Genomic DNA, 17,601 nt, shown 5'->3' with positions numbered 1-17,601 from the left:
TTGGGCATAAATAGCGCCTCCTGCCCCCCCCCCTCCCCCCCCCCCGCAAGAGTTACTTTCAATAATACTGAATTCTGGAGTGCATGTTACTAACAGAGGAAAAATAGCATATTTAGTAACTTTTTTTTCTGTAGGAAATTTAGATTTTTGAACTAAACAAGTGCTTTATTGCAGGAGATTGAGCCTGATACCATGTAAGTTAAATTTGAACTGTATTTCATGTCCTTCTCAGTCCAAGTACAAATCTGTTTATACCAATGGTCTTGCTCATGCTCACACAGGGACGAATCTGATTGAATGTGGTGGCTCTCTGTGCCTTTTCTTCCCCTGAGAAACTACAGCAGTGTTTGGAAACTCTTGCCTATATGAAATTCTATACAGACTCACATTTACTACTTAAGTTAATGCTCTTCACAGTGCTTCCCATCAATGATAGAAGAATCTCTTCTGTTATCAGTATTTCTATTTTGAATAAGATGTTGGGAACTTCTCTGATGAATTTGGGACCTATTTATTTAGTAAGACAAATTTTCTGTGTCTTAGACTTCTTCAGTTCTAATCATTAATTTGGGAAACTAATTTTACTCTGTCAGTAACACCTAAAAAGATGGAATGAAAAAAGACCCTTTAATGGGAGGCAGTGAATACAGGTGATCTTTAATCCTATATTAGACTCAGTCTCATGCTGATACAGCTATTGTTTGTGATTCTTCAGAGAAACAGAATTCTGAGCAAAATATTCTATCTGTTGATGAGAGTAAGTTGAACCTAACTCATGTTTGTTTCCTCATTTCGTTTAGTATACTGTCAAGTCTCTTCAAAATTAGCTTCAGTATCTACTTCAACTGGTTTCTAGCTGGAGGTGAGATCAGCGAAAGAGGCTGACGGAGAGGAGCTGAATGATTGATAGCTGACAGTAACACAGTAAAAGAAAATTGAAGTGTTGTTCTTAGCCAGGGGAAACAATAAGAAGGAGGTGCTCACTAACATTTGCTTTTCCCAAAGCATTCTCTCTTCTCTATTGCACTTCTAATTTCCTTCTCATTTACTGAGGTTTTCACTCCATTGAGGAGGTTTTGGTATTTTCATTGTAAAAATGCTTAAACCATCTGAATTACATTCTTTATTTTTAAAAGCAGGTTCTTCCAAATTCACTTTTTCATAGGTTGCATGACTTGAAATTTTCTTGTCTTTTTGAAAGAGCTGTTACACTATATTTCATAGTTTTAATATTTTTGTTTCATTATAAATTTCATATCAGTTCACTTCCATCTAAGTGTAACTCGTCATAATTCCCTGCTGTTGCATGATTCTTTTTAAAATAGGAAAGATGTCTACCAAGGAATGTTAGCCAATATAGCCTTATTTAACTTCCATATAGGATATTTCTGATTCCTAGCTAACTGCAGGATATGCAGTGTATCATTACACAGAGCTGTACTATCTATGTGCAAACAGGAAATATTTCTAAGATGTCTTGCGTGTTTGCTAGACCCTAAAAATACACTTTGATAAAGACTATTGTTTCTATTACCACTACTTCCTTCTCTGCTCTTGGACACTAAGTGACACTCGGATGAACTTGCCTTAATTAATATACTGCAGTGGAAAGGCCAGTCCAACAAAGCTTGAATTAGGTTTTCCTTGAGGGAGGAAACGATGTCTTTTTTGAGAAGTCTGCATTACTACCAGGAATATTTCCGATGGTCCTTTCTATCCTTGGATATAGGGAATTCACTATTGGAATGTGATCACTGAGGGTTCTTTGTACTTACCACTATGTAAATACCAGCATTATTAACAACTTTATAACTCATGCTCTAAACATGTAATATTCTTGTTTTCTTGTATCTACTTTTTTTTCCCTTATACCAGTCTTGAAAGAGAATGAAAGAAATATTTTGTGGAAAGATGGAAGTTTTTGCGGCCAGTTGTCTACATGTATAGCTTTCTTGATTTCATCCTCTTATTCTTTAACTCTGTTGCTTCAGAGACAAGCTCAAACATTAGTTTTGTAGTATACAGTCCTGCAGAGTAAGTTACACTTTGTGTGGCTGCTTTGTTCAGCCATGGTGAAGGCACGCTCCACCTGCTGAATCTGTGCAGTGTATATTGTGTATAGGTACTCTGGAAATTGAGCTACTCGGGGGGACTATACTGAACCTGTTCAGTAGCTTCAGCTTAAGAAAAATCATATACACGTGTGTGTCCATCTCCATCCCACCTCCCTGTATTGTAGTAGAACTGTCGTCTTTCTGTCACAGGGTCTTTGTGGTTAATAAAAAGAGCATCTCATATATGCAGTCTAGAAAGTAGCAAGCAAACCTGTTTTAGGGGGTATTTGGCGCACAGGTTGGAAGAATCACTGGAGGAAAACAATGAAGGCAGAAGAAGTTTGAGATCTAGGAGTGTAAACTGACAAGAGGAAATGCAGGGATGCAGGAAGAATCAAAAAAATAAGAATTTACTAAAACCATAAGAAAAATGTAGTAGCTTTTTTTTGTCATGTTCATGGTAGGAAATCTTGTACAGTGCAAGTTAATTTCCTTTTTCTTAACTGGTTAGTTACTCAAGCATTTTATCTCTACAGTACTTTGAAGAACTTCCTGTAGTTACCATGTGAGCAATTGGTATTTTTTTATTGCTCTGCCTCTTTAAACCCAGTATATTGGAGTCCAAGATGAAGAACCTTTTCTACGTAAAATTCTGGGTAGATTTGTAGTCTACCATATGGTTCTGTAGTGCTAATACCTATGAAACGGCATCCGCAGCGGCTTGATTTTTCTAAGTCTGCTGGGACTAAAATGGAACATCAGCAGAAGTCTGCAGCAATAAACACAAACATAAATTTAGGTTTCTTGGACCTGTCTTGGCACATTGTAACTAGTGGAAACTAGTTCTTGAACTTAATTGTTGTTCCAGCTCACACTTGCACTTAGTATAAATACAGGGGTTCATCTCTTCCTCTCGCAGCAGGGCTCTGAACCAAAGATTGCACGTAGTCGGAGGGTTCTCCCAGACTATTCTGTGAATTCTGCTGCTGTGCTTTGAAATTGGAACTATCTGTAAAAAACAGAGAGATTTACTAGCTTAAGTCTTGTAAAGATGGAATTGCAGATTGAACGTATTCCTACAGGAGAAATCATCCGTGTGGTCAGTCGCAATGGAGAGCGCAAGACTGTAAGCCTGTTTTTTATTGGTCTCTCTTTCTCTCTTGCTGTAGTCTTATTTACAAGATAACTAACTTAGTAACCGTTGTTCTGAGTCGAGAAATTTGGGGAGGGGGAGGCTTCTGTAAGACTAGTCAGTGACGTGATTGTAGTCATGTTTTAAACAATTTTCTTTCACTATAATGCAATTAGTAGCAATGAATTTTAATTTTAAGTGATTGGGAGCTTAGGGAATGATTAAAGTGTATTTCATGTAAGTTATTTCATTGTACTACAGTCGCCGTGATCAGCAGTTGGTGCCATGGCCCAGTAGTATTGGCTGTATCAGAATTTTGGAAGAACCTTCGAAGTAAAAAGGCAGGGAAGCAGCTTTGAAAAAGAGTGCCTTGATCCTCTTTAATCGTGATTGTCTGTGTTGTCATTGGATTCATGCTTTAGATGTTATGCAGAAGTTCTTGCATCAAAAGTTTTGGGATAGAACATATCAAAGGAACTATTGCCATCTTGATGAACTGCATGTACTGTTGCGACTGTTTTACCGACTTAGGGTCAGGATTTTGTATGTAAACATATAAATGGAAAATCTGGGTGAACTGTTTATTTCCAGTTTGACGTGGCAGAGTTAAATAGTTCAGAAAGACATAGTGCTTTTCTAAGAATAATTTCAGTTTTCAAGACTTGGAATGAATGGTGGTTCTGTGTGTTTTGCTTTAGAATATTTTCTAATGGGATTTGTATATTTTTAATTAAAAGGGTCTAAAGAGAAGGAACAGTTTAAAAACCTCTTTAAATCCCTCTTATGTTTAAAAGTCACAGGTGGTGTTCCTTCCCTTGTTGTCAAGGCTTCATTTTCTGGATATGAAAATGTGATTGTTGATTATGGCTAATAATGCAGCTTATTACACTGAGAGGTGAATAACTCACATTAAAGAAAACTGACAGCTCATCCCATTCCATAATTGCTCATCTAACATGTATAGACTAGTACTTAATACACAGCTGAAAAAGATGCAGTGGGTTTTAAAGCTGCTTAAGCAATCATTTTATACCTAAATGCGACTGTGTATTTATGTCTATATCTCTTTGTCATAGGTACTTGAAAAGTGTTTAATATACCTCCTTCTGGTAAGAGAATTGCTCTGGGCAGAGCCGTCATGTGCTAAAGTACACATCTGTGCATGCTGCTCCAGTTTCCTAGCATTGTCTTTCTAGTAAGTAATCTGAAACTTGATCTGAAAATTCGCTAAGACATTTACTGTGTGGATTACACAATTGTTAGGTAGAGCCCCTTTATTTCCAAAAATCCAAGACAATCCTTGTCAGAAGATGCGATAGTAGCAACTCTGCTATTCTTTGGTTTCCAGTAAGTGGTCGGGGAATGTTATTGACTGACTTGTAGTGACAGTAGGGGACACTGGCTGGACTGAATTGTCTTTCCCCCAGGGAACTTCTTTCAGACCTTACCCTGCATAGCATGTGCCAGGATCCTGGGGGAGACAGCAGAGAGAAAAGCTCTCTGATTAAAAAGTTTTAAATAACAGCACATAAAACTGTAATTTGCTACTTTGAGAATAGCACAGGGTATTTGTCAAGAGCTGTGGGTGCTGCGGGAATGCCTGGAGAGTAGTTTGTGATGTACTGTGCTTTACTACAAACAGACACTTATAGCTGAAAATACTTTGAAGTGCTGCAGGAATGGGAAGCACACAGCTTTACTGTTTCAGCTCCATCGGGTTTGGTCTGTTAGAATCAAATGAGAAGCAGAATTTCCCGTGGATCTTGGTGAGACTGCCACCAATACTTAACGTGCCTCGGAGATGAACCAAGATGCTTATTGCTGCACAGAGTTGAGGGGTGGCAGAGTTCGCTCTGGCTTTGGGGAATCACACCAGAGTTGAACTTGACCCTGTGGCCTCGTCAGAAAGATGCGCCCGTGGTGGCTCCCACAAAGGAACATCAGTGGGGAGGGGACGGTAAAATCATCGTCTCTGTTCACGCTTTATCTGTTGCGTGGCTGGAGGAGACAGGTGCCTCCCTAGTTTTAAGTAACGAGCGTGCGAGGCGAGGCGGGGGCCGAGCAATGAACTCCGCGCGTGGGGCTTCGTGCCTGCCGCGCCGGAGGCGGCCGGGAGGCAGCGGGGCAGGTGCGGGGGCGGGTGCGGCGAGGCCGGGCGGGGGCAGCGGGGCCGGGGCCGGGGCCGGGCCCGCCCCGCGGCGCTGACGGCAGGTGAGGGCGGAGGCAGGGCCGCGGCCTCGGCGCCCGCACTCCGCATGCCCGGCGCTCGGACATGCTCACTAGCGGCGCGGCGCGGGCTCCCGCGGGCACTCGGCGCCGAGGCGCTCGTGGAGCCGCCGCAGGGCCCCGAGCGGCGCGGAGCGGCGGCGCGGAGCGCGCAGGTGAGCGGGGGGCGCCGCCGGGCCGGGCCGCCCCCGGCCGCGGAGGGGACGGGACAGGACGGGACAGGACGGGGGCCGCGATCCGCCGCCCCGTGCGCGCCCGGCGGCGCCCGCTCGGCCGCATGGCCGCGGGGGGCTGCAGCGGGGAGCCCCGGCGAGCTCGGGCAGCAGCAGCGGCGCCGCCGCCGGCCCCCGAAGCCAGCGGCGATCCCGGAAACTCTTAGATTTCCCCCATAGAAGCAAACGACCCTTCCAGAGCAGCAGGCATCGTGGCGGCGGCGCGGCACGTCTCCGGCAGCCCGCAGCAATGTGCCGTCCCCCCCTCCCCGCTTCCGTAACGCTGCAGAACACGCTCCGGGAACTCTTCCCTCTTCCCTGCCTCGATCCCGAAGGCAGCGAGCCGCCGCCGGGCCGCGCTGCCGCCCGCCGCGCCTGGCAGCGGCCGGGCCCGGGCGCGGCTGGGAGCGGGGCGAGCGCGGGCTGCTCCGGCCGAAACGCGGCCCGCGGCGGCGTGTGCGTGTGTGTGTGTGTCCTGCCTTGGCCGCTTAAATGTCCGTTTTCTGTGCGCGTCCCGCTTGGTTTACGCGTTTGGTGCCGTCGCGCGCCCGCTGGGGATACGCTCTGCCGTGGGAAGGGCGCCTGCGGGAGTAACTCTCTCCTCTTGTTCGCTGTCGGTTGTACAGGTGCCTTGAAAGCGCTCTCCTCATAAGGCCGGTATTACTAGTCTTCTCTTGTAGGTGGCTACGTTGACTAACACCATAACTTCTCCAGCTTAGACCACAGGGTGGGTATCCACCCGAGGGTCCCCATGCGTCGTGCTAGTTTTGTGCCAGTCTTCCCCCTTCCTAATGTACCTGGAATTAACTGCGGCAAGTGACAGTGATTTAGGGAAGGAATCCAACTCTGTGCTGAATGGATGTCTTATTCTAGTAACTTGGATCTTCAAAGTCTTAACCCAGTTTTAGCTTCTTCTTTGTATTTTTTTGGGGGGGGGGAGGGGGTGGACTACAGAAGGAAAATAACTCCGAGGTACAACACAGAGAGCGCTGTGGTATTGAGCCTTCACGAGACTGTTGCCAGAGTCAGAAGGCTTCTCCAGAACTTCTCGTAGGTGACGGCTGTCTAGTTTTAGCAAGTGGCAAATGAGAAAATTTGCTTGGTTGGTGGGACAAGCTGTGAAAGCAAGAACCACATCTGAGAGTAGCTTGGAAGGGAAGCATGTTTCTTTCATCTCCTTTTGGAGCAATAGATAATTACCAGCTGTCAACACCTTTTGAAAACTGTTTTAGAAACTGCCTAAGGCACACAGAACTGATGAGTTCTTAGTTTTTACTGTAGGCCCCAGTATGGCAACTACTGTTCCAACATTTGATGATTTTCAGTTTTGATACTGGGTTATAAGCATGTGTTTTTGTGAGGGCCTGTGTAAATATAAATCTTGTCTTCTACTCTGTGGCCAATGGGGTGCCAGACTATAGGTGTCCTATCCTTTTTTTTGGTTTTTTTTTGTTTGTTTGTTTTTTAATATCTGGATCATAATACACTAAGGAGGTGAGAGATCCTGTGTGACTCAGGACTCCAGAGTGTGCAATTTCTGTTCTTCGTTGTATTTTGCATAGCAAATAGTGAAGAAACTTTCGTGGCTTCAGACTCTTGTGATTTAGGATGTATTTTTTGAAGAATTAATAAAATATATGTGAGAAATTATGTAGATCCTAACAAAATTGTTCAAGCTGGGTAGACTTTTTTTTTTTTAATGTGATCCAAGTCCGGTGGAGGATGGGCGTGCAAAAACTGAGGGCCTAGGAAGCTAATAACAGATCAAATATGGCATGTGTTTCTAAGAATAAGCTCAAACTATATGGAGGCCTTTACGCAAAGGTAAAATAATTTCAGTCTTATTCTAGTGGTATTCAAACATCAAGAATTGCTTATTATTTGTATTGTGGTATTGCCTTTTTGTGCTGGGAACCGTACGCTTTCTAGGACAAATTCCTCTTCCGCTGTCAAAATGGACAGCCTGCACCAAAACGCAGAAGAAAACTGTGGTAGCTGGCCACTGTCACAGAGCAAAGTACAAGCTATAGCTGCTGCGTGCTTTCACTCACCCATGTGCTCTCACCTGGCAGTTTTGAATAATTCCAGTATGCAAGATGCGGAGGATGATTGGGCGAGAGCACTTTGCCCCCAAGTTTGAAAGAATAACGAGTGAGTACTGTTCGCAGCGTGCTCTCAGACACCTGACATCGTCTGTAGGACGAGTTCCTGTTTGGGAAAACCCAGCGTGTTACTGGTGCTGCAGAAAAGGAGGTGGAGAGAATTTCAAACAAAGCGCAGCAGAACTTCCTGAAGGTAGTGTGTCCTGCTGCCTTTTGTTAGCAACAAAACCGTAACTGTAACTAACTGTAACTTTCGTATAAACTGAAGAACCATATGTAGAGCTGTATCCGCGTGTTGCTGAAGTGCAGCTGTCATGAAACCAGGTGGTGACATGCTTTGGCGTACCTGTATGGATGACAGTCAGATGTGGTTAATTTTTCAGAACTGATCCAAGTTAAAACTGACCAAACAAAAGGAGTAGTTAATTTTAGTCTGGAGCAGTTTCCCAGTTCAGTTCACTGTGTGAGCACCTGAACGTCTGTGCCAGCACGACGCACATTATGGCACAGGAAGAAGTGGCTGGGATCAAGTGGAACTGCTCTTTTGGTAGCGGCAGTGGCTTATGCTGGCATGAAGTGAACATGCAATTATAGCGTGTGTTTGTCTTCTCTTAAGGCTTTTACTGTGTTACAGCTCTCATGCCTTTATAATCAACTTGTGAGTGGTGTGGTTGGCTTTGACTAGGATTACTGTCCCTGACTTTGATAGAAACCATACATCTAACCTCCTATCATCCTTTCTAGTGGATGAGGTTGGTATGGGTTGTCTTTATGTGAAGTTGTTAACACTTGTTATTTTTCTGCCCGGGGGAGCCACTTTTATTGTGCTTATTCCTTATAGATGCATTAGTGAGGCAGGCGGCCAGCTCTTCTCGGAAAGCATTAATACAGATGGAAGCAAGTGCTATAGGTAAATGTGAAATGCTAAGAAAATCTATTGTGACAGAAACTTCTGAGGGGACAAATCTCAAGTAATTCATTACAACTGAGTCATGTTCTGCTGGGAAAAGAAAGCTCTTGTAGCCTTTAGAGCCCTGCCCTGCATTATTTAGCTATTCTGCAATACCTAGAACAGTAGGGTCAATACCTTTTCTGTTTAATGTATATCTTCAGCATAGTCTGGCCTATATTAAGTTCCTGTACTGGAAGATGATAATGATTAGTATCTAGAACTTCTGTGTCACTCATGCTTACATGGACAGCTTTCCCTGGCAGCTTTTCTCTTTGGGAAAGAGCTTGATCACATGTGAATGACCAGCGAGCTGTTCTTCACTGGGACACTTGCAGCTCTCTAACTGGTGCGTTGACCTTGGTCCAACTCGGTCACCACCCTTCCTGTAGTTCAGTTCATCAGCTGATAATAAATGAACGCAGAGTTTTAGCACTTGGCAGTGCCTTTGGAGTGCTGTAATATTTGCCTTCTAGACAGTGAAGTCCTGGAGCTGGGAGACGCAGCAGCCTGCAGTTACTGGAAAGTTTTGTTACCAAATGGGCAGTGTAATTGCTGGTGGCGAAGCATGTGGATGTTATGTCAAAATGCGTTCTTATTTTAGCTAGGAAGTGGATGGTCTGTGAATCTCTCTAGCTAGGAAGTAAATGGTCTATGAATCTCTCTCACTCACACTCCACCCCAGACCTCCCCTTTGCCACAGATTTTTTTTTTTTTCTCCATAAAAGAGCTTTCTGAAATCATTGTTAGGCAAAAAGATGCATGCAGACAAAAACACAGTTATGATAGCATTCAGCCTGCTATTTAGATGCAAACTGCACCTTGGAAGCTATAGCTACTTTAAAAGGCTGTGCCTTTAAAATTATGATTTCGGTATTTTTTTTGGAGGCACCTTTCTGGCAAAAATTTACCATGGGTGTTTGACATTCGGGGTTTAGTTGTAGTATTCTTGCCTCTGACCAGAGGTTTCCTTCCTCCTCAGGATGGTATAGAGACATTGTCCTGTTCTTTGCAATAGTGCATACTCGTAACTGGAAGACAGCCTTTAGTGAGATTTTGAGACTTTGGGAAGCCTTTGCATCTTAGAAGGTGAAATTACATTTCATTAGTAGAGTGATCCGTGGTGCCTTATGCCAGCTGACAATCACCAAGTGTATTTGGCCATTTTGCTAATGAAGAGCAGCATTACTGAAGCAGCTCTAGTTCAGCTGGAGGGCGACGTTTGTCAAAGGGCTTTTGTGAGTTTATGATTGCGTTTTTTCTTCATTACCACATACCCAATATTTCATGTTTGTCTTTACCTCTGTTTTCATTACCACCTGCTCTCTAGTCTAACTTGGATATTTGAGTCCAAGAATGTATCGTCTTTACTTCAGAATTTTAACAACAAATTGAGAACAGAAAAGAGCAAAAATTCAGCTCTTTTACTTTGATTATCATACATGGCTGAGGTGTCCAGAAAAGTCCATGTCCATTTGTATAATAAGGAGATAGTGATCTGTTTAACTTTTTAAAAAATTAAATTCCACTGAAATAGAACAACTGGAACTGCAGAAGTAGGAGGAAAACTATTTTCCATTCTGAAATATGTCTTTGTTTAGTGCTGCCTGTTGGGTTCTTAAAACTTGCTAAGAGTAACTAATAACTTCTACATTATACAGTCCACACTGAGTCATTGTTTACTCAGGGAAATGGCTTTCAACAGCCAGACTTGTTTGCTAACTTTAATAACTTAAACATGCAGTTCCACACATTACAAGACAGCACGCTATAATCAACATTCTTAAAGAACAAAAACCGATATGTATTTGCAACACTACACAATGTTGCATTATAAGTAGTATTTCTGCAGTTCCTGTTTTTATCAGGAGCTTTTTAGCAAAGCCAGGTATGTCCAATGGGGTAGCTTTAACAAAAGAGAAGATTTATTGTACAAAGTTATTGTAATATTTTTAAAAGAAATTTCATTCATCCTTCCAAATTGGAGACCAGAAAGCTTTGTTCTCTGTCCACACATCTTGTTGTTTGCAGCAGCAGGTTGTTTTATACTCCCAGGATTTTGGAGTTCAGAGTTGCTGCTTCTGCACCTTGCGAGGGAAAGTCGCACCTTTGCATTGGGAAGCCAGGAACTCTGCCTCCGACTTGGCGCTCGTGATTCTTTTGCCTTAGCGAGCACTGAAGTTCAGTTGGGAGAGGTTTCTTGCCTTTTTTGACTGCCTACTATTTTGTGTTAGCATGTTATTTTCTCACAGATTTTACAAGTAGCTTTCCTATCCACCCATTACGTCTATGAACATTATTATTATAACCTGGGTTTGTGTACCTGATGTTTTTCAGTGTACTGAACAAACAAAGCCAAGTATATCCAATGCTATATAATAGGCTTGTGCATGTGGGAACAGAAGTGGGGGCAGCTAAGCGTGCCTGACTTGCATGTGAAGGAGCAGTGTGGGAAGAGTTCTTGGACTGTTAAGATGTAACGTTCTTTTGAAGGTATTTCAGATCTTCCTTTTGACTTTATACATTTCTGAAGTTGACAGTCAGTTCTTTTTCCTTCAGATCTACTAAGTACCACATAATTAAAATATATTGCAACTTGGGATAGGAGATTCAGAGCTATATGATGGCTGGAAAAGTATAATAATGTATAATGAAGAACTTTTGTGATCCATTGCACCTTTCAAACAAGAGGGAAAGATAGCTATCAGATTTTTCAAGCAAACCAAACACTTAATTCTGAATAGTGTATTAAAAATATATATTTCTAATTTCTCCTAATGCCACAGCTTTCTTGGCCACAGATTTATTTGAACACAGAAAGGAGAAATTAAGGGCTCCTCTGAAAATGAGGGCAAGTGTGAAATATGTAACTTCCAAAGTACCCCATTTTATTTGTGCTTGGATTTGTTGCTTTTAAAGTTGGGGGAGAAAATCAAAAGCGAATTTTGCAGAGAAGCACAGAGTGTGTTTTTGTGAGCCTGATAGTATTGCCCTGTGGGAACACAGATGATTTCTAACTTTAATCCTGCTGCTCTTCTGTCCGGAAAGCTGGTGGATAGGAACTGGACACAGCAGCTTATGGAGCCTTTAGCAAAGCTGGAACATACGTAGCTGATTAAACAAGCATGGTGGGGTTTTACATCACCCCTAAAATCTATGAAAACATTGCTCTGAGACGCTCTTCTACAGGAATGCCTTTAGGTGACCCCACTGATTTGACCACGTCAGAATTTCTCCCTTGTTACCCAGTTAACACAACTAACCGCGCAGTGCTGTGAGAGTCCTAGCTGGGTTTGGGGTTGCTGACAGCGCCGGTGTGTTTCCTTGGGCTTAAAGCTGTGCTGTCACCAGTGTAGGATGTCCGGGTGGAAGCTGGCTTGTGTCCGCTCAGCTAGAGCGGAGGCAGAGAAGTCAAAGTATGTCTGCGCATATCCAGGTTAGGCCCTGCTCCTTGGATAGGGATCTTCATATATTCATAACCCTTGGTGGATTTGCCTATTTTGTGCTGGCTGCAGCCTGTAACATAGATCAGATCAATCTCATTTTGCCCTCACGTATGTCTCTGCAACCTCCTGAAGAAGTGGATCCACAGACCATTTAGCAGAGCTGAAGAAAATTAAAGCTCTGCTTTATGAAATAGTTTAGGGACCTGTGCATATACCTTGGCTGTCTTATTATTTCAGATAGTGCTTGGTTTCAGCAGTTATGATTCCGGTTTCCAGCAGGAAATGTGTCTTTAAATTACTTGAAATCTTTTTCTGTACAGAGATGCAGTAGCACTGTCTTTGTCATTTAGATGTTGGCTATCTTAAAAAAGATATTTTTTAAGATTATCCAAGATTCTCCTTTAACATCACCAAGATGACTCCTGAATTCACTGGAGAAATAGTGCTCTCAAGATTGCTTATGCAGGGAGTGGAGAAACCAAGCTAGGAACAGTTTGGGATAATGAAGAAGGGATAATTTAGGCACTTTTATGAGGTGTTTCTTAAAACAGATGAGTTAGTCCCTAGAACGTTTAAAAACCACATGACTGCATGAGTGATGCAGGCACAATATCTTTTTACATGATTAAAGAATACATGGTTTGGTTATAGGCCATCTGTATATTTGGGCAAAACTTTAGGCATTACTCATCTTAAATGCAAACTAATCTGATCTGAGAGAATTGTGTCTGATACAATGAGGAAGTATTAAGGAAAGGAGAGCAAAACAAAGAAGGAAAAGAACTCGGAGATGGGTTGCCCTTCCTGGAGATTGTTGTAGAGAGTGGTCACCTTGGGACCTCTTTGCTGCATTGGTGAGAGTTACTGGAACAGTGAGTATATGGTGCTGGGAGTGAAGGCTGGTGTGCTGTTCTGGCGGCTTGGTCATGAGGGCACCATGTGAAGAGGAAATATTGCAAAAGATGCAAAGTTCTATGTGTAAAAAAAACTTGTGGAGAGAAAGGGTGTTTGGTCTTTCTCCCTTAAACCGAAACCTGATTAGCTGCCAAGAGTCTGTGCCTGCTGTAATGGTTCTGTGTCTAAGGGGGGATATAGGGGAGCTCCTTCCAATCTCAGGTCTGGAATATGTTTACCTGGAAACTACTATTATCCAAACAACTTTCTTAGCTCAGCTTGCACTGAAAGGAAAGTTCCTGAAAGTGGCTCGGTGTAGGATGGGAATGTGAACTATGTCCAGGCTGAAGTCCATGGAACTCAAAAGCCGCACTCATGTGACCGTTTACTTTTTTTTCCTAGAGTCTTCAGTTAAGTTGGCTGTTTGTCATCAAATGCATTTTTGCCTGAAATACTAATTGTCTGCCATCAGAAATAGGCAGCTTCTGTGAAAGGGTCACATTGCCCCATCAGTTGAAAATGGTGAGTGGAAGAAGATGGATGTTGCTGCAGGTTGAGTGCACATGTTCATAAAGAAATCTCTCAACATTGTACAAGCAGGGCATTACTGTCAGAGGAAACATTGTGTTGTGACAAATCTTGCATTTTGTTTTAGATAGGTTGTAAAGGCAAATTCTAGTATAATGGTCTAGAAATGGCTGTCAGCTTGGTACCCGGCCTTCTGTTTTGAACAGTGAGTTTCACTGGTTAGCTTTGCTAGCACCGTGTTGAACTTCTGGAGGTGCCCGTTAGGCTGTGCTTTCCCTGGCCCAAACTAAATGATCTTAATTGCAAACCACTTATCTGAACTGAATGGTTAATCAACACAAATGTGACACAGGGCTTGTCAGAGTGAAAAATCAATCAGTCGGTGCTTAGTGTGGGCTGGACTGAGATTTGCAGATTGATAGGGAATTGGAAAGTCCATTTGGGTCAGTAACTGGCAGTGACAAGCATGTGAAGTGAGCTCCCCCCTCCCTGCCCTCCTCTGTGGTTGCAAACAGAGTCCAGCATCATCAGCCCTCATTTCTGAGGCATGTTCCAAAAAGTACAAGTTCTTCACGGTCCTGTTGTGTAACAGGCCCACGTATTGGCCAGGTGTGTTTCTGTTGGCAAGTCTGGTGTAACATATATACCCACATGCTTGGGGGTAGGTAACTTGTACTGCTGATTTCCTGATTGTGGAACGCTATGACTGACAGTCCTATAACCTCTAACATCATTCCTGGGCTCAACCTGGAGGCTGCTGGTGGTGATAATATATGTGCATTAGCTCTCAGAGTTTTACTCATTTGGAAGCATGTGTATATGTAAAGGGTAGGGAACTAAGCAAGCAGCCAGAGGATCTTTGAGCTTCCTCCGCTTCATTCTCAACTAAATGACCTTTTTGCACTTGTCTGCCCAGAGGATGTATTCCCCCAATATTTAAGGTGCAATTTCATGTCAGTATAAGCTTATTTAAATTGGTGTTGCTGTAGTTCAGCATTCCCTGCCTTGTACCAGCACTAGCATCCATTTGAACCTTTGGTGAGCCAGCTGAAAGAAAGCTTGGAGAACACTGATCAAGCCAGGAGAAAAAAAAAAAAAAAAAAAAAAAAGCACCCGTTTTCTGCTTCTTTAGTTCCCTGAACTGTCTTACCACAGAGCTGGACAAATGTCAGTCACGGTACAGAGGAGGGAGCAGGCCAGGACAAGCCCGGCTGGGGCTGGGGCTGAGGCTGAGCTGCAATGCAGCAAGGTCAGCTTAGGTGAGCTCGGAGCAGCCTGGGACTGCACTCTGACACCTCAAAGGACACTTTCTGTGCTCTCTCTTCACCCTGGAGAAGTGTCCATAATTCCACCCCGTGGGGGTGACGGCTTGTGCAGCCACTCTCTTGTTATGCTACTGGTTTTGGATCCCTGAAATCCATGGTAGGGAGGAAAAGTTTGAGGTTGCTAGAAGCTTCTGCAGTGGTGCTGAGGGACTTCTGTGCCCTGGTGTGTGGGCTGGCTGGCATTAAAATTTCCCAGTCTGTGGATATGGAGCCAGGCCAGCTGTTTGGAACAGAAATGATAATTAGTTGTCTTCTAAATGTTGGCTTTATTAAGATTCACAAATAGACTATCCCAGCTCTGTTTCCTGTAATGGGGATTCCCAAGCTATACTACTACTTAGAGCAGTGCTGTAACCCTGCCCATGGAGTGCCTGCCTTGTGGTTGCCCATTAACATGGTATCAGGCCAGGAAGAGAGACGCTGATAAACCCTGGTGCAGGCAGCCAGGAGTGATCATGCTTGGACACTGAGCCAGGAGAAAATCGTGTCGGTGCTGCCTCTCGCCCAAGCAGCACCCAGAGTGGCCGGGTTCCCAGTGGGGAGCATGGCCCAAGCAGAGGACACCAGCTGGGCACGGACGGCTCTTTGCCCTCTCTGGAGCAGAGAGATCTCTGCTGCTTCCTGGAACACTGCAGTTCCTGCAAGGAGGTAAATGCCCACCAACTGGGGGGTCAGTGTAATGGGGATCTTGCATGGAGGGAAGATGGGGACACAGTGACACCCACTTCTGCCTGGCTGTTCAACAGGTTTAAAGGTTCATGCAGCTTTTGGGCCCTGTGGGACTCTAGCAGGGTATATGTGCGGGGCAGTGGCACAAGGTTACTGTGTTGTGCTATCTGAGCATGACGTTATGATCGACGCAGGCAGCAAGGGTAAGGGAGAAGGAATGCGTTTTCCTGCCAAAACCTTTCGTGCGAGAGGTTGGATGTGGACGTGTGCCCGTTCTGGGCATACGTGCAGGTCTGTGCAGTTTGTGGCTGCTGTTGCTCTTGCCACCAGTAGTGGGACTCAAGTAAACAAAATTGGGAACACCATCCCACAACAGAAACTTTCAAGAAGCTATTTCTAGATGGAATTGAAGCTCCGCGTGATTTAGTGGACTACAGCCTCATTATAAGGGTAGGAGGCACCCAAAAGTGATTTTAACTGGAATTCTTTAAAGTCCTGTTAACACAGTAGCAGGCAGGTACCATACTAGCACTCTGGTTAAAGAGGCTTCATAACAAGCTAAGGAAGCTTGGCAGTTGCTAGTGCAAGGCCATATTTTTATAGATGCTCTATTGTGGGTTTGGGGTTTTTTTTGTTGTTGTTTTTTTCCCCTTCCACTCAGAAAAGAGAGATTCTGGCCAAAGGGAATAAAAGAAACAACTTGAAAATGTGTATACTACACACACAGGTTACTGCCCAGCAGACAAGTGGGAGCAGCCGAGGCAGCAGTAGGTTGGCTTTTGGAGGAGTGGGGCTCAGCTTCGTAGGGAAGGGTAATACCTGCATATAGCTGCTCCTGTGACCCATCAGCTGTCCCAGTAGTTCTCCAGAACATGGAATTTGTAGGCTCATTGGACAAGTGTGTGCTGCCTTTGTGCTGCCTATCACAGACACCAGGAATCCGGAGAATGTAAAGGACTGTCTCAAATTCCAGTGCTGTGTGCCCCCCTTCCACTCCCCCTCTAGGGGCTATAGGAAGCAGGAAAGGAGGTCAGGCTTGAAATACAAAGTCAAATCAGAGGAATTTGTGAATATACAGAAGATAACGCCCATCGCTCACTGTATTTTGCCACTCCCACTCCCCTCCCATTGTGGAAAGTGTGATTAAAGTCAGCCCCGACTCTGAACCATACATACATGCAAGAATGCCAGATTCCCTTCATTCCAGCCTGCTGACTTCAAGCAGGACTTGTTCTGACAAGCTGGAAATGAGGACTGGCAGCTTCGTCTGCAACTCAAAGGCTTTATCTCCCTTAGACGCTCTTCCTAACATTTCCCACAAATACTGTCCTGCTGGTAGGAGCTGTTGCATACACAGGATGCCATCAAGCATTTATGCATAAAGCCCTGCATTGTGTAACTCTCCTTAGAAGAGGCAAGGAAAAGTTAATAGAGCAATTGGCCCCAGGCCCGTAAGAGAGCTTGCTCTCCCTGCGTTTCAGCCTCATTAGCTGGGGAGCGGTAGGGAGAGTCAGCTCTGTCTCTTGAGTCTCTTCTCCCCCTACCAAGAGCTGTTGTTGTTTCCTGCAGTCCAGCCTTCATCTCCCACTAATAACATGTTCTTCCGCAGCCTCCAACTTCCACAGCGTATCCCTGCGGTCCATCATCTCGGCATCTCTCTTTACCCTCTGAACTGAACTCCCACCTGGGTATCCCTTCGCTTCTTCCCCATTTCACCATGGCAAGCGCAAGTTCTTTGACTTCTGGGATCGTTCTGACTCCACCAGCAGCTTCTGCTTTCCTGTCCTTGCCTCCTAGCACTATTGCTTCACTGCTGCTCCTGCTCAGTGAGGGATGCCAGCTGTGCACACCTGCTGGGTTTGGGCAGTTTTTTGCATACACACCCCCCCCCCCCTTGTGTCTTTTAAGCTGTTTGCTTATGCTGCATATGCAGTCCTTCAGTTGGAGCACTTATACTCTCTGACCTATCTCAACTGATGATCTCAGCCTTCAGTAAATGCTTTTCTGGAGTGAAATCTATTTGTGAGATATAATAGCGGTTCTAGAGTATCTCTGTGTCACTAA

At 44.3% G+C, this 17,601-nt stretch overlaps 1 protein-coding gene across 1 annotated transcript in view; it reads left to right on the top strand.

Annotated features, from left to right (window-relative positions):
* The first annotated feature begins 5,441 nt into the window (after positions 1-5,441).
* MYO1C (myosin IC) overlaps positions 5,442-17,601 on the top strand; it is a 56,611-nt gene continuing 44,451 nt past the window's right edge. Inside the window, exon 1 of the mRNA XM_067309738.1 lies at positions 5,442-5,567. Within this exon, the coding sequence (XP_067165839.1) occupies positions 5,442-5,567 (126 nt within the window). The remainder of the gene's footprint in view (positions 5,568-17,601) is intronic.

This window comes from Apteryx mantelli, chromosome 22 (genome assembly GCF_036417845.1).
Source record: "Apteryx mantelli isolate bAptMan1 chromosome 22, bAptMan1.hap1, whole genome shotgun sequence".
NCBI classification, from domain to species: Eukaryota; Metazoa; Chordata; class Aves; order Apterygiformes; family Apterygidae; genus Apteryx; species Apteryx mantelli.
The sequence above is the reverse complement of the archived record's forward strand: the minus strand, read 5'-3'. Positions and strand labels throughout refer to the sequence as shown.